The sequence below is a fragment of the Eleutherodactylus coqui genome, chromosome 1 (genome assembly GCF_035609145.1).
Source record: "Eleutherodactylus coqui strain aEleCoq1 chromosome 1, aEleCoq1.hap1, whole genome shotgun sequence".
Classification (NCBI taxonomy): domain Eukaryota; kingdom Metazoa; phylum Chordata; class Amphibia; order Anura; family Eleutherodactylidae; genus Eleutherodactylus; species Eleutherodactylus coqui.
The window spans coordinates 444,735,797-444,758,704 of record NC_089837.1 but is presented as its reverse complement, the minus strand read 5'-3'; the positions used below and the strand labels follow the sequence as shown (position 1 = coordinate 444,758,704).

General features: G+C 45.7%; 1 protein-coding gene across 4 annotated transcripts in view; it reads left to right on the top strand.

Annotated features, from left to right (window-relative positions):
- Window positions 1-22,908, top strand: part of FRY (FRY microtubule binding protein) — a 304,066-nt gene that overhangs the window by 241,612 nt on the left and 39,546 nt on the right. For all 4 annotated transcript variants that reach the window (XR_010787154.1, XM_066582996.1, XM_066583004.1 and 1 more), the window contains exons 45-50: window positions 6,471-6,568; window positions 6,650-6,820; window positions 6,937-7,077; window positions 9,029-9,208; window positions 20,449-20,610; window positions 21,221-21,295. Coding sequence is in view for 3 of the 4 variants with exons in the window: in XM_066582996.1 (XP_066439093.1) it covers window positions 6,471-6,568; window positions 6,650-6,820; window positions 6,937-7,077; window positions 9,029-9,208; window positions 20,449-20,610; window positions 21,221-21,295 (827 nt within the window). In the remaining variant the exon portion in view is untranslated. The remainder of the gene's footprint in view (window positions 1-6,470; window positions 6,569-6,649; window positions 6,821-6,936; window positions 7,078-9,028; window positions 9,209-20,448; window positions 20,611-21,220; window positions 21,296-22,908) is intronic.

Below are 22,908 nucleotides of genomic sequence, written 5' to 3'. Positions count from 1 at the left end.
ACAAGCGGCTACGCTTATCGGTGATGATTCCCCCAGCCGCACTAAACACCCTCTCCGACAACACGCTAGCCGCAGGACAAGCAAGCACCTCAAGGGCATACAGGGCTAGTTCAGGCCACGTGTCCAGCTTCGACACCCAGTAGTTGTAGGGGGCAGAGGCGTCACCAAGGATGGTCGTGCGATCCGCTACGTACTCCCTCACCATCCTTTTGCAGTGCTCCCGCCGACTCAGCCGTGACTGGGGAGCGGTGACACAGTCTTGGTGGGGAGCCATAAAGCTGGCCAGGCCCTTAAAGACTGTTGCACTGCCTGGGATGTACATGCTGCTCGATCTACGCACATCCCCTGCAACATGGCCCTCGGAACTGCGCCTTCTGCCACTAGCGCTGTCGGCTGGGAATTTTACCATCAGCTTGTCCGCAAGGGTCCTGTGGTATAGCAACACTCTCGAACCCCTTTCCTCTTCGGGAATCAGAGTGGGCAGGTTCTCCTTATACCGTGGATCGAGCAGTGTGTACACCCAGTAATCCGTAGTGGCCAGAATGCGTGCAACGCGAGGGTCACGAGAAAGGCATCCTAACATGAAGTCAGCCATGTGTGCCAGGGTACCTGTACGCAACACATGGCTGTCTTCACTAGGAAGATCACTTTCAGGATCCTCCTCCTCCTCCTCCTCCTCAGGCCATACACGCTGAAAGGATGACAGGCAATCAGCCGGTGTACCGTCAGCAGCGGGCCAAGCTGTCTCTTCCCCCTCCTCCTCATCCTCCTCCTCCTCCTGTACGCGCTGTGAAATAGACAGGAGGGTGCCCTGACTATCCAGCGGCATACTGTCTTCCCCCGCCCCCGTTTCCGAGCGCAAAGCAGCTGCCTTTATGGTTTGCAGGGAATTTCTCAAGATGCATAGCAGAGGAATGGTGACGCTAATGATTGTAGCATCGCCGCTCACCACCTGGGTAGACTCCTCAAAATTACCAAGGACATGGCAGATGTCTGCCAACCAGGCCCACTCTTCTGAAAGGAATTGAGGAGGCTGACTCCCACTGCGCCGCCCATGTTGGAGTTGGTATTCGACTATAGCTCTACGCTGTTCATAGAGCCTGGCCAACATGTGGAGCGTAGAGTTCCACCGTGTGGGCACGTCGCACAGCAGTCGGTGCACTGGCAGCTTAAAGTGATGTTGCAGGGTGCGCAGGGTGGCAGCGTCCGTGTGGGACTTGCGGAAATGTGCGCAGAGCCGGCGCGCCTTTACGAGCAGGTCTGACAAGCGTGGGTAGCTTTTCAGAAACCGCTGAACCACCAAATTAAAGACGTGGGCCAGGCATGGCACGTGCGTGAGGCTGCCGAGCTGCAGAGCCGCCACCAGGTTACGGCCGTTGTCACACACGACCATGCCCGGTTGGAGGCTCAGCGGCGCAAGCCAGCGGTCGGTCTGCTGTGTCAGACCCTGCAGCAGTTCGTGGGCCGTGTGCCTCTTATCGCCTAAGCTGAGTAGTTTCAGCACGGCCTGCTGACGCTTGCCCACCGCTGTGCTGCCACACCGCGCGACACCGACTGCTGGCGACATGCTGCTGCTAACACATCTTGATTGTGAGACAGAGGAGGAGGAGGAGGAGGAGGGTGCTTTAGTGGAGGAAGCATACACCTCCGCAGATACCACCACCGAGCTGGGGCCCGCAATTCTGGGGGTGGGTAGGACGTGAGCGGTCCCAGGCTCTGACTCTGTCCCAGCCTCCACTAAATTCACCCAATGTGCCGTCAGGGAGATGTAGTGGCCCTGCCCGCCTGTGCTTGTCCACGTGTCCGTAGTTAAGTGGACCGTGGCAGTAACCGCGTTGGTGAGGGCGCGCACAATGTTGCGGGAGACGTGGTCGTGCAGGGCTGGGACGGCACATCGGGAAAAGTAGTGGCGACTGGGAACTGAGTAGCGCGGGGCCGCCGCCTCCATGATACTTTTGAAGGACTCCGTTTCCACAACCCTATACGGCAGCATCTCAAGGCTGATGAATTTTGCGATGCGGACGGTTAACGTTTGAGCGTGCGGGTGCGTGGCGGCGTACTTGCGCTTGCGCTCGAACACTTGCGCAAGCGACGGCTGAACGGTGCGCTGAACTACACTGCTGGATGGGGCCGAGGACAGCGGAGATGAGGGTGTGGGTGCAGGCCATGAGGCGGTAGTGCCTGTGTCCTGAGAGGGGGGTTGCATCTCAGTGGCAGGTTGGGGCACAGGGGGAGAGGCAGGGGTGCAAACCGGAGGCGGTGAACGGCCTTCGTCCCACCTTGTGGGGTGCTTGGCCATCATATGTCTGCGCATGGTGGTGGTGGTGAGGCTGTTGGTGTTGGCTCCCCGGCTGAGCTTTGCGCAACAAAGGTTGCACACCACTGTTCGTCGGTCGTCAGGCGTCTCTGTGAAAAACTGCCAGACCTTAGAGCACCTCGGCCTCTGCAGGGTGGCATGGCGCGGGGGGGCGCTTTGGGAAACACTTGGTGGATTATTCGGTCTGGCCCTGCCTCTACCCCTGGCCCTGGCCACCGCACTGCCTCTTGCAACCTGCCCTGCTGATGCCCTTGACTCCCCCTCTGAAGACCTGTCCTCCTGAGTAAGCGTTGCACACCAGGTGGGGTCAGTCACCTCATCGTCCTGCTGCTCTTCCTCCGAATCCTCTGTGCGCTGCTCCCTGGGACTTACTGCCCTTACTACTACCTCACTGCAAGACAACTGTGTCTGATCGTCATCGTCCTCCTCACCCACAGAAAGTTGTTGAGACAGTTGGCGGAAGTCCCCAGCCTCTTCCCCCGGACCCCGGGAACTTTCGAATGGTTGGGCATCAGTGACGATAAACTCCTCTGGTGGGAGAGGAACCGCTGCTGCCCAATCTAAGCAGGGGCCCGAGAACAGTTCCTGGGAGTGTTCCCGCTCCTGAGCAGGTGTCATTGTAGTGGAGTGAGGAGGCTGGGAGGAAGGAGGAGCAGCAGACAGAGGATTCGGATTGGCAGCAGTGGACGGCGCAGAACTGCGGGTAGACGATAGGTTGCTCGAAGCACTTTCTGCCATCCAGGACAGGACCTGCTCACACTGCTCATTTTCTAATAACCGTCTCCCGCGTGGACCCATTAATTGGGCGATGAATGTGGGGACGCCAGAAACGTGCCTCTCTCCTAATCGCGCAGCAGACAGCTGCGACACACCTGGATCAGGAGCTTGGCCTGTGCCCACACCCTCACTTGGCCCTCCGCGTCCTCGGCCACGTCCACGTCCACGTCCTCTAGGCTTACCCCTACCCCTCAGCATGCTGTATTACCAGTGATTAGATTTCCCAGGCAGGAAATAAATTGGCGCAAGACTGCAGGCCAAATATAATTTTTGCCCTTTTTGGAAAACGAAAGGCCCCACTGCCTCTAGTGAATGAATTATCTAAGTTTAATAACTGCGCTGTGTCCCTGCTTATGTGTCACAGAACGTGAGGGTAGCAGAGTTATTAACTGTGGCAGAGCAGGTATTTTTTTTCCCAATTAAGGAAAGCAAATGGCGAAGCCAGCAGTAAAGCGTAGCTGGCTGCGTATGATTTAGCAATGTTTTTCACGCAGCTCACACGTCTCCACAGGCGTAAGGACGGACACAGGCTGGACAAATAGATTTCTTTTCAGTTTTTTCCCACCAACAGGCAGCACTGCGTATATTCAATGAACCTGCGAAGTTTAATAACTGCGCTGTGTCCCTGCTTATGTGTCACAGAACGTGAGGGTAGCAGAGTTATTATAACTCTTGGAGAGCAGGTATTTTTTTTCCCAATTAAGGAAAGCAAATGGCGAACCCAGCAGTAAACCGTAGCTGGCTGCGTATGATTTAGCAATGTTTTTCACGCAGCTCACACGTCTCCACAGGCGTAAGGACGGACACAGGCTGGACAAATAGATTTCTTTTCAGTTTTTTCCCACCAACAGGCAGCACTGCGTATATTCAATGAACCTGCGAAGTTTAATAACTGCGCTGTGTCCCTGCTTATGTGTCACAGAACGTGAGGGTAGCAGAGTTATTAACTGTGGCAGAGCAGGTATTTTTTTTCCCAATTAAGGAAAGCAAATGGCGAAGCCAGCAGTAAAGCGTAGCTGGCTGCGTATGATTTAGCAATGTTTTTCACGCAGCTCACACGTCTCCACAGGCGTAAGGACGGACACAGGCTGGACAAATAGATTTCTTTTCAGTTTTTTCCCACCAACAGGCAGCACTGCGTATATTCAATGAACCTGCGAAGTTTAATAACTGCGCTGTGTCCCTGCTTATGTGTCACAGAACGTGAGGGTAGCAGAGTTATTAACTGTGGCAGAGCAGGTATTTTTTTTCCCAATTAAGGAAAGCAAATGGCGAAGCCAGCAGTAAAGCGTAGCTGGCTGCGTATGATTTAGCAATGTTTTTCACGCAGCTCACACGTCTCCACAGGCGTAAGGACGGACACAGGCTGGACAAATAGATTTCTTTTCAGTTTTTTCCCACCAACAGGCAGCACTGCGTATATTCAATGAACCTGCGAAGTTTAATAACTGCGCTGTGTCCCTGCTTATGTGTCACAGAACGTGAGGGTAGCAGAGTTATTATAACTCTTGGAGAGCAGGTATTTTTTTTCCCAATTAAGGAAAGCAAATGGCGAACCCAGCAGTAAACCGTAGCTGGCTGCGTATGATTTAGCAATGTTTTTCACGCAGCTCACACGTCTCCACAGGCGTAAGGACGGACACAGGCTGGACAAATAGATTTCTTTTCAGTTTTTTCCCACCAACAGGCAGCACTGCGTATATTCAATGAACCTGCGAAGTTTAATAACTGCGCTGTGTCCCTGCTTATGTGTCACAGAACGTGAGGGTAGCAGAGTTATTATAACTCTTGGAGAGCAGGTATTTTTTTTCCCAATTAAGGAAAGCAAATGGCGAACCCAGCAGTAAACCGTAGCTGGCTGCGTATGATTTAGCAATGTTTTTCACGCAGCTCACACGTCTCCACAGGCGTAAGGACGGACACAGGCTGGACAAATAGATTTCTTTTCAGTTTTTTCCCACCAACAGGCAGCACTGCGTATATTCAATGAACCTGCGAAGTTTAATAACTGCGCTGTGTCCCTGCTTATGTGTCACAGAACGTGAGGGTAGCAGAGTTATTATAACTCTTGGAGAGCAGGTATTTTTTTTCCCAATTAAGGAAAGCAAATGGCGAACCCAGCAGTAAACCGTAGCTGGCTGCGTATGATTTAGCAATGTTTTTCACGCAGCTCACACGTCTCCACAGGCGTAAGGACGGACACAGGCTGGACAAATAGATTTCTTTTCAGTTTTTTCCCACCAACAGGCAGCACTGCGTATATTCAATGAACCTGAGAAGTTTAATAACTGCGCTGTGTCCCTGCTTATGTGTCACAGAACGTGAGGGTAGCAGAGTTATTAACTGTGGCAGAGCAGGTATTTTTTTTCCCAATTAAGGAAAGCAAATGGCGAAGCCAGCAGTAAAGCGTAGCTGGGTGCGTATGATTTAGCAATGTTTTTCACGCAGCTCACACGTGTCCACAGGCGTTAGGACGGACAGAGGCTGGACAAATAGATTTGTTTTCAGGTTTTTCCCACCAACAGGCAGCACTGCGTATATTCTATGAATAATAACTGTGTTGTGGCCCTGCCTATACAATTCTTTCCCTGCAGTATCAATGGAGGGTGGAATGCTCTGCAGAGGCGATTTTGAGAAGCCCAAAAAAAATGCAGCACAGCCAACAGCAGCCTGGACAGTACTGCACACGGATAAATATGGCCCTAGAAAGGACCGTTGAGGTTCTTGAAGGCTACACTCACTCCTAACACTCTCCCTGCCTATGCAGCACTTCTGTCCCTAATGCCAGGTGCAACGGTCTGCAGAGGCGACTTTGAGAAAAAAAAAAATCCCACTGCTAACAGCAGCCAACACACAGCTATCAGTGGCCCTAATAAGGACCTTTGGGGGGTCTTGAAGCCTACACTAACTACCAATTCTTTCCCTACAGCAGCTCCGGTATAAACAGCACTGTCCCTCATCTAACTCACACCGCATCTGAGGCGAGCCGCGGGAGGGGCCGACTTTTATATTAGGCGAACACCTGATCTCGCCAGCCACTCACAGCAGGGGGGTGGTATAGGGCTTAAACGTTGCAGGGGGAAGTTGTAATGCCTTCCCTGTCTTTCAATTGGCCAGAAAAGCGCGCTAACGTCTCAGGGAAGGAAGTGAAAGTAACCAGAACACCGCATGGTGTTCGTCACGAATAACGAACATCCCGAACACCCTAATATTCGCACGAATATCAAGCTCGGACGAACGCGTTCGCTCATCTCTAGTTGCCGATGATTTTTAAAGAAATCCGTGGATTTGAGCCTTAATTTTGTTTATAATTAATTCTTTTTTAAACTTATATCGATCGTGTCTGAATTGAACCCTTATATTTCTTCGTCTCCAGGTTTTCCTTTGAATATCTTATGTCTGCTGCCTCATTTAATCCAGCATTTTGAAAGTCCAAACAACTTCTGTAAGGAAGCGGCAGAGAGAATTGCACAGGTTTGATATTAACACATCTCCATCTGCTTTGTACCTGGTATACGAGGCTACAAGATGCAATAAACATGTCCTCTTTGCTAGGTATGCCTAGAAGAAAAGAACCCCAAGCTGTCCAACCTGGCTCATGTCATGACCCTGTACAAAACACACAGCTACACCAGAGACTGCTCTACATGGGTGAACGTGGTGTGCAGATACCTCCACGAAGCATTTACTGACATTACTATCAATATGGTGACCTACTTGGCAGAGGTAATTTATACATCCTGTCTAATTCTAAATGGTCATCGACATATCGATGATAAAAGAAGCAAACAAAAATATGTAGCATTTCTTACCTGATTGTTCTCTAAATGTATTATCCACAGTTACTGGAAAAAGGCCTCCCCAGCATGCAGCATTCCCTTCTGCAAATTATCTACAGTCTTCTCAGCCACATGGATATGTCAATGATTCCTGGAAAGCAATTCAACATGGAAGTTCTGAAGACCATTGAAAAATATGTTCAGGTATGGAAGACCAAAAAAATAAAAATAAAATAAATCTTGTTATTTGTATAGCGCCAACTTATTCCGCAGCGCTTTCAGGTAATTTATTTATTACCCCCCACCAAGCTGGGTACTCATTTTACCGACCTCGGAAAGATGGAAGGCTAAGTCAACCTTGAGCCGGCTCCCTGGACCACGCGGGGATTGACCTTCAGGTCATGAGTGAGAGCTTAAGACTGCATTTCAGCTGCCTTAACACTCTGTACCACACAAGGCTCTATATAGAATAGAATAAAATAATTTTTAATACATTAACCCTGATGTAATCATGGATCTGTGGAAACAGCATTTCACGTTGTGTATTCCATGGATTTACCATGGAATCCACCCACAAATTCCATATCTTAAAGTCATCCATGTGGTTGTTTATATGGCTTTTCTGTATGCAGTAAAGAAAGAAGCGGCATGTTGCTTCTTGATGGGGTTTCCACATTCTGAGTCCCATAACCCACACAATTCAAGAGAATGGAGAGATCCCATAATTGTTTCTCATGTGTGGCTGTAGCTGGTATTGCAGCTCTGTCCATTCAGTTGAATATTCTGCTAATTAATTTGGGACAGGAGGTCAAACCCCAACCAGTCATATATTGATGGTCTATCCTAAGAATACACCATCAATTGAAGGTCCTGGAAAACCTCTTTTAAAGAGTTATAACATAATGTGATTTAGCCTTGAGCTCTATAATGAGTGAATACTTACAGAAGATGCATGATGGATTATTATTCTTTACTAGCCAGCCCAAGCGTGCCTGGCATTCAGCAGTATTTATCTTCCCCAGAGTAAATAAACCAGAGTATGCCATCAATCGCCTTTACATAGTTCGGGGGAATAATTTCTAGCTAGCTGTAATATACAGTGCTCCAAAAAATTTATGGAACACTTGAATCATAGATTGGATTTTGATGATCTACATCATCTCCAGACTCCTTCATTCTTGTCGCATGTGTTCACTGCAAACCTGCTCTCATGTGTGAAGAAAATGGGGCACCAGTGTCAGACTTGCCAATTCTGGTATTCTCTGGTGAATACCAATCAAGCTGCATGGTGCTGAGCTGTGAGTGCAGGTCATACTACTATTTCTGACCGTTTGCTTAGAAACGTGCATGAAAGTAGCCCACCGGACGTAATTTTCTAGGCTCTTGCAATGCTTCTCCTGTTCCAGAGCCAGAAAATGGAGCTGATACCAACTCTGATGATGGGTTAATACCGTTTTACGGCCCTGTCCATCTCTCCTTATGTAACTACCCATGTCCTGGTATCTGGTCCATGCTCTTGAGAATGTGCTGGGAGACACAAACTTTTTTGCAGTGGCATGTATGGATGTGCCATCCTGGAGGAGTAGGACTACTTATGCAACCTCATTGGGCTGCAAGTGCCGCCTCACGCTACTAGTAGGGACAAGGACACCAGCAAAATGCAAAACTAGGGAAGAATCGATCTGGAAGAAAAGGGGAAAGTAATTCTGTGGCCATCAACTGCAAAACCATGCCCTTTTTGGAAGTTGTCTTGTTGTTGCCCCACCAGTGCTTCTGTTGTCCCTTTAAAATGCTCCAAATCAGTTAAATTGATACAATTGATTCACAATTGCTTATGCTACCTAAAGCCATGACCCCATGATGTGGTAACCGCATGCATTGAAAACATTGCACTCCCGTTGCAGGTAGTGGTCACACAATCTTGCTAATCAAAGATGGTGCAGCCATTGGCTGCTGCAAGAGGGCGTGGACAGATTGATATTCCTGAAGTGTAAATGGCTTGGGGTTATATTGTGATGCTTAAGTGTTACCTTAATTTTGTTTAGTTTTATATGTGTTTATAATATATTATTATGTATTCCAGTTCTGGAAAGTGGAAATTAATATTGCTTCATGACGGAACAGTATCACTGAGTTCTATCTATTTTTTCCTCAGAGTGTTCACTGGAAAGAAGCTCTGAATATCTTGAAATTAGTTGTATCAAGATCTGCCAGTCTGGTGCTACCGGCTTATCAACATGGGGATCTGACCAAGCTCGAAATCAGTCGACTGTGGACAAGCTCCTCCAAGGAACTTCCCGGGAAGACGCTTGATTTTCACTTTGATGTCTCTCAGGTATAACATGACTTTCTACTCCAGATGCAAATTAAAACACTGTATGAAGAATGTTACATAAATGGGTAAAAGTAGAATTTCACATTGTATGGCACTTGGTAAAATGGTTCTGAAGAAAAACTAAAACAAGACGCTGAGACCTTCATGAACATTTTACATTTAGGAAATAATATTTCTTTATCTACTCTGCATCACCAAAATATTCTTCACACTTTACAAGTCAGAGGGAACATAGACAAGATAAAGACCGTAATAAAGCAATAGATTGTTGAACACTTGGAGTGAGGGACCGGATCATGAGAGCTTACAATCTATGAGGATATAGGGGTGACATAAGAGGTATAAGTGCTCGTTCTGTACAAGGGTCCAGCCATCTTTTATATAAATAGGGTAGTATACATAAAGCTGTATAAGCCGCTCACCAGCCGGTATCTGTGTATGTACTGGTATGAGGTATATTAGGGTGTAAGGGGGATGCAGTAGGATGAAGGGGGTCAGGTTTCCAAGGGGAACGTAGAAGAGGGGTAAATGAAATAGTGTTATATTAGGGAATATGGTAGACCTCCCTAGAAAGGATGTGTTTTTAGGGCATGCTGTGGACATTGAAAATTAATTTCATTGTTTGGGGTAGCAAATTTCGGAGAAGTGGTGCAGCTCAGGAAAAGGATTGCGTTCCACGGAACGATTATCGTTAAAAAAAAAATCGCTGGACTGTTTGAATTTAATCGTTCTGTGTAAACACAGCCAATGATTGAATGATAATTCATTCACTTATTGTGCAACATAAAAATCATCGTTGGCTCATTCGGTAATTGTTTGGTTTAAACACTGGTCACGCAATCATTCTCATTCACTTATGCATTGAACAAAACGACTGAATTACCTTGTGAAATCTTTTTTTTTTATCTTTGTGTTTAAACTGACCACCCAAAAGAACGAGCAAACTGTGACATTTGCTCATTCGCTTGGGGTGAAGATTTCTCACTCAGTATCACAGCACCCTTAGGCCAGTGTCACACAGGCAAAAGCGCATTTGCGCAATTGACATTGCGTATTTGTATGTGCATGTTTTACTGTACTTTTTGCACTAATGGTGCGCACACAAATAAGCACCAAAGCATGCTCCCATTCATCGAAACAAGCAATTACGTTAAAAAGTTCAATATGTGCTATTTTTATGCGCAAATATGCAGGAAAATAGAGCATGCACGCAAAAAATATGCTTATGTGAACTAACCCATTTAAATCAGTGGGTTCTGTTCACTGTGTATTGTGCGCACCTGTTGCACACGAACATATCTGTGCAGTGTTTTGTGCTCCGAATATGTTGTGAATTGAACCTCATTTGGTTTGTGCAAAGAAATCCTCAGCATGGTCTTTTTTTCTGAACGTTTGCACATAAAAGTAGCACATATCAAACAAATTAACTTATTGGCCCGTTTCAGTGAATAAGAGCATGTTTGTGTGTATCTTTGGGTGCAAGTGCACATGTTTTACGTGCCCAATAAATACAGTAAAACACACACATGCATGCAAAAATGTGCTTACACCCATGTGACATCGGCCCTAGAGACGGGAGTGCGGGGTTCGGATTAAATAGGAGCTAATGCCCATTTTAGACAAGCTGATTCTCATTTGAAAGAGCGAGTGATGTCACAGCTAACTCCGTCGCTCTCGTTTAGCCTGTTTGGACAGGTGTAGTGGCCCGAAGTACATATATCTGGCCCCTCCATAATTGTCTATAACTGCTGTAAGTGTCATGTCTTTATTGTGGATGCTCAGTGCAAATTGTCTTGTCACTAGTTATGCGTATTGCACAGCTGCAGCTTGTAAGAGGTTAATGTCTGTGAATGTCTGGGATATGTCTGGAAAATGTAGCAATTTATGTTGTCACGTGAGCATGCAAGATATATGTGAGTGCAAGGTGCAAGTAAAGGGATGTTCCATTTTAGTCAGTCAGAGAGTGAGTGCCAGCCACATGGGGGTACCTTCAACACTCATGTGGTGAAGAATGGAAGCGAAGGAGTGGTACCCTGGAGGTTCATGCCCAGGACCCCCACCCTGAAGAGAGTGAGAAAGTAAGTGTGGAGAAGGAGAGTAAGTCCGCAGTGCAGTGTCTAGAAGCTTCCCAAAAGTGAGTGTTCAGTGGAGTGTTCTTGTCCTTCTCCATAGTGTATGTGTCCAGGAGCAGAGTCATACAGATAACTTGACTGTAGGCCCGGTGTCATCCTGTGTTTTTCCCCTGACCTCCGTCCTTGTCTTTCCTGCACTAGTGTGTGAAATTTCCCACAGAAAATTGTGAGCCTGTATCAAGCTATCTATCTTCAAGTAAAGTTCCAGTTGTTGACCGTTCCCAGCAACTGAGTTTCTCAAGTTAACTGAGTGTGGACTTTCTTATTCCTATTGGATATCCCTTGGAGTAGGGAATGGTGACATCACCCGTGACAGAATTCTTGGAGTCCACTATACCATTTATTTAGGTAACCGCTACCCTAGCGTTGCCTGGAGAGGCCCGTCAGTGCCTTGGCCAAGAGCCACATGCGTCTCTCAGGGGAAGAGTTGCTAGTGCCACCGTGACAACCCTAATAGCTACCCCGCCATCTCCTCAGTGGTGTTCCTTGTGCCTCGGTCACTGCACAGGCAGATCCTTGTGGAGAATGGTTCACTTCTCGTTCAGTGATTCCTATGTGAAACAATAAGTGGGAAGTGTTTAAACACAAAGATAAGTAAACAAGCCAGCAATGATATTTATGCCTCCTGCAACTAAAAGAAGAGCAAAAAGTGAGCGATTTCCCGTTGGTTATTGGCTCGCGTCTAAACCGAACTATATCATAGTTACGTCTAAGTGCAGCATTAGTCTGAGATCAATAGGGGAACAGAGAGCAGGGGTAGGGTGGTAGACAGATTAGGGAGGAGATATAAGGCGGTGCAGCACTGTGGAATGCTTCATGGAGGACAAATAATTCTCCTTCTTGTTCTCATGGTGGGCAAAACACTTTACATTCTACACCTCCAGCCTATGCATGCATCTTCAAATTTGTTATTGATTCTAAGTACCAACATATTGAGCAGCAATAATCTTTGTTTTATGTATAATTATACAGGCTATCCACAGGTTTTAAGAAAGCCAATGAGGAGAGAAGCTGGAAATGCAAAAGTTTCGTTGTCCTTTCAATATACTTTTGTATTGTCAGTATTTGATCTCATTTGTAAAATGGGAAAATAGTCGTAAGAATATAGATTAAAAGCTCTGCAATAACACAGAGGGAAAAGAACCAAATATAGACAAAACCTTGATATGATGTTTCCCATGCTACAGGGACATACTGGAGCTTATTTACTAATACTGTCTAAGGGCTCAGTCACATGGGCGCATCCGGACGCCAATGCGCCCATGTTCCTGCAGGATAAGACGGCCGCACTGCAGGTACGGATGACTCTCCGCACCGCTGGAAGAAAGAACACATGACCGGCTCCATTGCCGGTCATATGTTCTTTCTTCCAGTGGTGCGGAGAGTCGTCCGCACCTGCAGTGTGGCCGTGTTCTTCGTGCAGTAACATGGGCGCATTGGCGCCCGGATGCGCCCGTGACTGAGCCCTTAAAGTTAGACAGTGCAAACTTAGACTGGACAGTCCTAAAATGCATCGGATTTATCACAATTTTGCACAATTCTTGTCACAATTTAGGCCATGCACCAAGTTGGAAAAACTATCAGAAAGTGTCAGGAAAAAACGTGTGGCACGAGCATGATAGACAATTTTCTGGCCTAATTTGTGCCAGAAAACTGTTGTATTTTAAATAGTAAATTCGCCCCACTGTATCAATACATGTGTGGAGGTTGTGGTGTAGTTGCAGCCAAGCTCTCAGAAGAGGTTGCCCCAAGATTTAATGTTATCCCATTGGTCTCATGCACACGGGGCAAATTGAATTGCGGACTCCACTCTTGTCACGGGCACGGGCGATCCGCTGCTCAATTTGCCCATAGATGTGGGTGGAGATTCCTCTTTCCACGCACACAAGCGGATTTTATTTACAGACACAACGTGCTGAAAATGAAATCGCAGCAAGCTCTATTTTAGAGCGGAAGACGCAGGAACGGCTTCTATTGAAGTCAATGGAAGCCGTCCGTCCCATGGCACTTCCGCAATGAGCATTGCAGAAGTGTTGCAGGATCCGCATCATCGCCTAGCGATGGTGTGGGGAAATCTGTACTGCGCATGTGTGTTGGCAGCACATCCACAGTACAGAAGAAAAGAAGAACTGACAGGTAAGCAAAGTCGCTGGCAGCGGGGATGGGCGGATTCTGTGCGGGATTTCCCACAAGGAATCTGTGCATGAGATTTTGTAGCCCGTGCGAACGAGGCCTTAAGCACAGGATAAGCTATAAGTGTCTGGTTGTTTAAGTCTGATTGCTGGGACCTCCATCAGTCACGAGAACAGGGGTCCCTGTGTCCCCAAGCATAAACAGAATGGCGATCGAGCATGCATACAGCTGCTTCATTCATCTCTATGGGACTGCTGGAGATTATGGAGGTCCCTCTATTCCATGTGAGGAGATCAGTACTATCAATGGTCCATGATAGTTTTGGGCGCTGTTACAGATTTTGTTTGAGTCTGCAAGCATGAGTCCTAGAAGATAGCTGTTTAGTCCTACAAGATCAACTGTGTACTCTTAAATTACATTTAAGTTAGGGGGTGTGGAGCTTTGTGGGTAGTTGTTAGCAGTCTATGTAGCTCCATTAGAAAAATATCCAACAAAGTTAGACTTCTTTACTAGAACGGTTGCCCAGTGAGTGGAGCAGATATTTTGTATGCTGAGTTTTCAGCTTATCCTTTTGCTGTGAGACACAGATGTTTCCAATGATTGTTATAAGGAGATCGGTGGCATCTATGTTCACATTAACTCCACTTTGTATCCTTCAACTGTTGATTTATTTTTTTTTATATATATAGTAGCTAATTTCCTTGAAGTGGTTTCACAAAAAGTGAAAAAGTGTTAAAACTCCTGCAAATGCATTAGAAAAAGTAGTCACCTCTACTTTTCCCCAGCCATTCAGCGCAAAAGCCTCAGGGGTCACAAGCAATTGTTTATTTGTAACTGTACAGCAACGATGTCTCGTACCGCTAGCCACTGCTGTTCTTTCTTTCACATCACTGCGGCCGCTAATTGACTGCAGTGATCACATGCTGCACATTTGTTAACGATGACCACTGGACCACCGTATCGTCAACACTGGATCTCTTAAGCTAATTTCACAAAAGGGGCGAGAGCGATATTAGGAAAGTCGACCCAATATTGCGCATGTGCACATGCAATTTTCAGGAAAGTATTGAGTATTAATTGTTTCCCATTGTTTCCAATGGAAAACCTTGCATTGCACTCGCGTGCACTTTGTACGCCGTGTAATGTTTTTGTCAGCCCCATTGAAAGGGGGATGTTTTCCCGTGCCGTAAAAAAGTCAATCATGTATGTGACCCTAATCAAAATTTTCACAGCCATGCTCGGCCTTAGGGTTTTCACGCCCGGCCAATATATGCTGCCCCTATCTGCAAGGGGAGGAGGCGGGACTGGGCGTGAGTTAGTGTGCTGAGCTCCCACCCCCTCTCCACCCCTCACCGCTGTTTGCAATGGTAGGGGTGGGACAGGGCATGGCTAAGCAGAGTGGAACAGTGTATATCAGCTGGGTGTAAAAACCCGGCCGTTATACGTCCATGTGAATAAGCCCTTAGGGAAAGAACAAGAGAGTATTATTTATTTTTAGATTTTAGAGCATTTGTAAGTTTTTTTGTAAGGTTCTCGGATTTTCATAAAACTGCTTTCAGACTGTCTAGAAAATCATGTGAGATTTTGAATGGAGTCCTATACATTCGTGGCATGCCCTATCTTTGTTTTCAATGTGACAGGGAAACACATCGCACGGCATGCGATGTACACGCAAGTGCAATGTGAGGTTTTCCATTGAAAACAATAGGAAACACTTGCCGATCCTCCAACGCTATTATACCTGAAATGCTGAGAGGCGTGGGTAAATCACATGTTGGCGAGCGCAAGTTTCACGGCCCGATATCGCACTTGGCCATGTGTAGGTAGCCTAAAGGCGTTCTGTGAGATGTTACCACACCTAACTTCTCCTACATGACCCCATCCTCCAAATGCAGATTAATATAGTCGTCTCATGAACAGCGAGACACTTCTCTGCTGAGCTATGCAGGAAAATGATGGTCTACCCATAAGTGCTGATATAGGTCCAGTCCGACCTTAGATGTCTCCAGCCAAGTGCCTCTTAGTTGTACTTGACTGCAGGCAGCTGCTTCCTTGCTGGTCTCTGCAGGGAATTACCTGCTCACTCTGTAACAAATTGCTCTCTCTACAATAGATTGCTTCATGCCAAGTCTTTTTTTTTTTCTTTTGCTTTATTTATGGGGCCTAGGCTATATGTACACAGACAATTGTTCTATCTGAGAAAATCAGACAGAAATAGAACCTCAGTGAGTGTATTCACATGAGTTTTTTTTTTAATAAAATCATCTTTATTGAAATTATATTTCTGAATACAATTACCGCTTAATTTCAAGACATTTATACATGCATAAGGATAACCTACATAACATTACCCCACCCAAACAATACAATCAATCATAACTACATTTAAGCAAATCAGAATCGTCCCCATCCCAAACGACAACGAAAAAATCATTTAGGCAAGTACAAAAAAAAAACAACTCTTCATCTTCTCACCTCCTCCTCCACCCCACTCTACCCCAAATCCCATTAACTTTTCTACATTACCTCAATGCAACCAGCTATCTATATACATTAGATAGTTCATATTGAATGCTGGTTGTATTGAGGTAATGTAGAAAAGTTAATGGGATATATATTAATCTCTCAAACTATCTTCCCTAAATAGCCTCGTTTTTATATATATTCCCCTCTCCAAAGATTTAACCTCTCTTATTTTTCTCCTACTGTTGGGAAGTGGGGGTCAGACTGCATCCAACGGGCAGCCTGACCACTCAGGATCAACATTGGGGGGGGGGGGGGGTAATAGGCTGAACTGGATGGACATTTTCGGCCTTACATACTATGTTAATAAGGAAACATCTGTCTATATAAATAAGATATTACTCCCTTCGTAGCTTCGGAACGTCCAAGAAAATTCAGCAAACTGTGTTGAACGGCAAGCACAAGTACTGACCAGGCCTGGGCAGCAAACACAGGTCGTAACGGAAGGAACTGGAAAACATAACTATAGGGAACAACATACAGCTCTGTAAATTGTCCAAAACTATAAAAAAGACCCCAGAATGTACCTGTTCCAAAAAAAAACCCTCCCATGGTGAAAAACCCTCCAGCCTAAAAAAACTCTGGCAATTCAGGTCTCCTCCAGCAGTATCTGCTTAAATTTATGCCATAATTAAATTATTAAAATACTTCCCAGTTGTCCCTTTTCCTCCTTTCATCCCTCTCCCACACGCCGTTGTAGGACGGCTGCATCGCTCATTTTAGAAACCAATCTGCCATTCAACCCCACCCCATTTCTTTCCACCCACGCCTTCAACTGTTGCAGGCGGTGAGATGCCAGAAAATATATCCAAGCATTTGGAGCTGGCAACCCTCCAGACCGTTCATCCCTCCCAGGAAAGAAGAAATGGCCGGTTTCTTCTTTCCTGGCAGTACAGGACAAGACTATCCAGTAACATCCCTGTACTCTTTTCAGACATTGTTGAAGAAGGGGCTGCATCCCCAAAATGTGTTTATTTGTTTTGGCTATCAATAATTAATAAAAAAGAAATTAGGTTGCACCCACGGTCCATCATTTTCTCCTTTCTCCAATTAAGAATATCACAGTAAGATCACTAAAATAAAGGAGCAGTACTCGGGAACCTTCCACCTATCTAACAAATAATCTCAGTTCAGGTGGTCAGATCCTCTACCAATAATCCACTATTAAAAAGGACTACTTATTACTGTTATATAAATATTGCTTATCAGTTGAGGAGGCAGCATCCCTAGAATTATCAAAGAAAAAAGGCGGTCATGCGCAGTACAGCTTTTATTTTTTCAATGTTTGTATTTTCCGCATTGCCGCTAAGCGATGATGTGGGTATCCGCAGCCCTTACCCAATATTAATTGTATGTGGGCTGTGGGTAATACGGCCTCTATTAACTTCAATGGTTGCCGTCCGTGCGCAGTCCGCTTCATAATAGAGCATGGTGCAATTTTTTAATTCCCCCCCCCCCCCCCCCCCCCTCTCAGAATATGCAATTTGTATCCGCAATTGTGAAGGAAAAATCGAGAGCTCATGCCTTTCAGTGCCTGCACGCGGTTGGCTATCGCAGATTCTGCTAATAGAATCTGTCTATGTGCGACCCCGGCAATGCAGGAGTTTTATCAAAACAATTCTCAGCATGGCATCAGGTGGAGGTAGTTTAATATGAGCTTTATGAACCCTTTCCACATCACAGAAAGGTGACAAAATATCCTCGCCAAAAACTGATTTTAGCCATCTTTTCTGACCCCCCCCCCCCCTTGCCAGTTGCAAATCATTTCTCCTTAGCCTATTTACTAGATCATCTGATTTATATTGCAAAGTACGCTGCACAAGAGTATTCACGGAGGCAGATGAAGCATCTAAAACAGGGCCATGCTTAACCTCCTCAATTACATAGTGAGATAACCTATTAAAATCCAAATCAGAGGAGGTAAATACAACTGTAGATGTTTCATGAGCATTTCTTACCGGAGTTACAGGAGGCGTTGAGTGAGCAAAATACACCAACCTGTTCACTGCATTGCGGCATTTCTCAGTAAAGCAATCAAAATGGTCAAAGCATTCTGTGTATTTCGCATGATCGCCCTACTCAATATTCAATATTACCACTGATGTTGCGCGGGCAGTCTCACGGTGCAAAGTATTTACAATAACATTTGCAGATGCCCGAGCCTGACCGCCATCATGAAATGTATGTGCACCACCAGCTTCTTTCTTCCTCATCATCGCAACTTGATAAACAGACAGGCCACATAACAGACCAGCCTCAGTTTCTCCGCACTTCCACAACAAGAACCGTGATGCAGCACAACGAAGGTCTCCACTGCTCACATAACGATCTAGGCCACAACCTTCCCCACATCGGCTATTTTTTATTGGACAAATAGTCAGAGTAAAAAAAAAAATTGCAGCATGTTCTATTTTTGTCTGATTCTTAGACGAGAATAGTACATGCAAATGTGTGGTGGCCCGCACATCAGGCAGCACATGGATGGAGTGTCAGTGTGCTGTCCGATGTGAGCGGCACCCGAGAATCTTGGGTGCAACTTTTAAATTGTCTGTGTGCATATAACCTAAAAGTGAATTTCTGTAAATAGAATTTAATTAGTTACAGACATAAAAGTAATTAAGAAAAAGAAATACCCATTATCCCTCATGACCACTCTGCTCCCACTGGCCATGGTTGATCTAAACACTGTAAGTACGCTGTTGTGAACTGTAGATTTCAGAAGCATAATCACAATGAGGATGCATACTGTATTTAAAACTATTGCGCGGGATTAGAAAATAGTCTGCTTCTCTTTCTCCAAAAACAGTGCCAGTCGTGTCCATAGGCTATGTCTGGTATTGCAACATTCAACCCCCTTGACGATTTTTTGTATTTTATCATTTCTGTATTCAATTTATTTGGATTTTCTAGGAGTGAAAAAAGTATTTTATGGGCTGGCAGTGGTTGAATATAAAGGAATAAAAATAAATCTTGTTATTTGTATAGCGCCAACTTATTCCGCAGCGCTTTTCAAGTCATACTCCCCTTTTATGTGGCCCCCTGGTTCAGCACAATAGCCAAGGGTCCTGCCACTACAATTCTGAAAGAAATTTCATGCTGCGTCCGAGGAGCGGGCCCACGGCCAAGGAGTCAGCAGGGTAGATAAGACCTTGTCACAGGGCTCTACCATCTCCTCCCCTGGGGGTAGCACGGGACCTGACCAAGTTACTGCTGGGGGAGTTTCACAGGGAAAACCCAGTCCACGGTTTACGTTACAGTTCTTTTTGTCACGGGTGACGCCACCATTCCGTCGTCTGCGGTGAATCACAAAGTTGTAATAAAGAGTTCACACACACAGGGGTAACTTTCAGAGCAAAACCGGGAAGGGTCAGTAGAGCTCGTTTACTTGAAGAACACATTAACAATCCTTGAACATTACAGCTGCCAGACAAACACAGGTGCATTACAGATAGTGGTGTAGCAGGGAGGATTCACAGGATGACAGAAGAAGCCACAGTCCCAGTTATCTGTGGGGTTCTGCTCCCGACGACTCTCTTCAGTTTTTCTCTCCAGCTCTCTGCCAGTACACACTCACATTTGAAGCTGCACTCAACGTTGCATGGCGGCTCCTCTCACTCTCTCTCTCAGTCCTCCATACTTGCACTGAGGTGGCCTGGGTGAATGGGGCCCAGGGCGGAAAACAGGCCATCGCTCAGCCTCCTCCATCTTGAGAATCCTTGTATGACAAGGCACACTTTCTCTTACTCAATAAAAGTCTCTCTTCCCGAGACAGGCTCCACTACTTGCACTTTTGCAGGCTTCTCACTTAGGCTCTTGCAAGACTGACTCCAACGAACTGACTCCCTCAGACTCTCTTGCATAGCATCCTTGCAAACACATATATCTAGCACGATCACATGACACACAACAAGATACATTTCTCAGACGCAACCCAGACATTAACCCATTCAGTGCTGCACAGGTGCAATACATATCAACTGCATACACATAAAAGACACTGACAATACAAAGGCACGAGACAAACACTTATCATTATGGAAGGGTCCCGTTAACTCTGTGTCACTACAGTCATGTCCTGTTCATTGTGTACATGACACCTCAGCCAATCGCATGCATCAGCAGTGTTGCTGCCATGTTTGGCATGTCACCACTGAAGCGTCTGATTAGCTGAGCGATCTTGTGACCACTGAAGCTATGGCAGAGATCTAGAGCGCCTGTGCTGAACTAGGGGACCTCATTAGAGGAGAGTATGGCTCATTTCTTTATTGTCAACCGCTCCCTGCCCATAGATTTTTTTTTTCACTTCTGGAAAACCCCTTTAATTTTATTTTCATTCTGCTAAACCCTTTTAAATGCCTTGTATATAAGGCAAACAAAAATAGGTCAGGGCCTTCTAACTAGTCCTCTTTAATGCAAAAGGAAAAGCATATACAAGTAATTCTCTCTTCTTAGACCCCAATTATAGGCAGAAGGTTTGATGACCTTCAAAGCTCTACTGGACGAGATGGCAAATCCAGAGCTATGCCGGTTACACGGAGCACATCCTCCACCTCCTCGGGATCCAATTCCAATGCTTTAGTCCCTGTTAGCTGGAAACGACCTCAGTCATCTCAGGTAACGGCCCTTATTTCTCTTGCTAGGTTTCTGCTCCAGTGTTTTGTGGTTACATGAAGAGCTGGTGCATTGAAATGTAAGGAATGCGAGCAGCGAAGCAGCGGATAAATTAAACAGGCTGTGCAGGAATTCCTTCCTCCCTCCCGCTTGTCTGTGTTATTACATTTCTGTTGATGGGTATTCTTGAAATACGAGCCTTTTACTGTCAGTCGAAGCATTTTTTTTTTACTGCTACAATTGTTCTGCTTCTCCAAGTCTACTAGACCAGAACAAACATTTCTTGTGTTGGCTGACAAGGATCATCGCTCCTTCTCTGCAATGACAGTGAATCTTCTCCTCATGTACCGGGGTCAGCAGTCGTGTTTTTTCCCAAACAGGAATTATCTGTGTTGCAGTTTGTAGACATTGCTTGACCGTTGCCTGAAGACACACTGGCGGCTGTATATCTCGTCTACATTCGTGTATCCTAACATGACCAATCCATTATTGATACCAACGTAATGAGATGTACAGGACGTTGTCTTCATGTATATGCATTGTTTTCTTTGATTTTTTAATATGTTTTTGTATTGTTTTTGTGTGTTCATATTTTTATTTTATCTTTCTTTAGAAGAAAACCCGGGAGAAGCTTGTGAACGTTCTCACACTCTGTGGTCAAGAAGTGGGCCTCAGTAAAAACCCTTCTGTAAGTCTCTATTGAAAATGCAATACTTGACTATGGTGCGCTGTAATAACAGGGACTTAGGACGGATTGATGTGGGTCTCAACACATAACCGAAGATGGGTGTAACTAGATATATGGGGGTGCAGAGGTGTGAGTTGTACCAGGGTCCTGCTGCCTGAGAGGGCCCAAAGGACTTTCTGCCACCTAAGACAGCGAAGGTCTCTGATTTAGCTTTGGGGCTCAGAGGTTTCTAACCAGAGAAAATATCCATCAATGCATAATGCCTAATGCTATTGACAGAATCCATTTGTGCTTTGGTGAAAGGCTCCATCACTGCCACATTCACAAAAACATTTTTTTGCATTCTAACAATTTGGCATAGAAGTAAATGCACAAAAAATGCAAGACAAAGCCTCAATTCAAAATCCACATTGGAAAAATGTGACGTGGTTTCACCTTGTAATCCACCGCAGAAGTCCAAGGCTGAGCCTCAAGATGCCGTTGATGCCATTCAGTGTAGATTTCCCAATGCAGATTCTTGTCAAGAATTGATATTTTAATACACTTTTTTCCTTGCAAGCTGTATGAACTATGGCATGGATTCCCACTGAATTCAGTTGGATAAAAAAATAGCATGGATTTTGGCATGGCATCCAAGCACAAAAACTCACTGTCAATGGGACCGAAGTCTTCAGCTGCAATGCATGAACAGATATTTTGAAATCCATTTAGCACAATGTAATATTGGTCTGCTGTGGTAAAATACAGCCCCATCCAAAACAGTGAACAGATGGAAGAAGTGTAACTGTACCTGAAAAGTGCAGGCCAGAAGTACAGAATTCAGACATCCCATCAGAATGAACAAACTACATCTTGTACTGTAAGCAGACTACAGGCTGCCATAAAGGGAAGTGTACAGCTCATGCTCCTGTGGGCTCACAGAACAGTGGTGGAGAATCTGAATTTTATGTAGGCTATAGATCTCTCTCACTCTCCCCCCTGCCGCCCCCCGCATGGTGCTCCGACAAGTAAGCAGTTACTCGAAAGGACTGATGCTCTTTCGAGCATCAGCCTTAAACGAGCGTGCTCGTTCATCTCTAATTATAACCTTATTAAAGTGTACAATATATTAAAGGGGCTATCTCAAGACTAACTTTTTGATAAAAGTCTCATCAATGACATTCTCACCACTGAGACCCCCACCAATCTCAAGAAGGCAGGTTTTGTGTCCCCTTCTCCTCTTCACTGCACCCCTCTCAGATAGGCCGAATGCCCACAGCTGGGTCGGATTACGACTGCAAAATCTCGCAGCGGAATCAGACCCGGGGCCCAGCCAGAGACACATACTCACCTATCTGGATCTGCCGCGAGTGTTTTTGCCGGCGCAGTGCAGGGCAGGGCAGGGCATGATGTTTCGTCACGACGGCGATGATGCAGATCTGCAGCGATTTCAAAATTGACATTTTGGACTTGCCCCAAATCAAACGGCTTCCATTGACTGCAATGGAAGCCATCTGTGCGATTTTGCGCACCAAATAGAGCATGCTGCAATTGATTTCCGCTTGTAGGCATTAACGAATCTTTTAACATAGCATGATATGGATGGATATTGCTGTGGAATTCAAGGCGTGTGT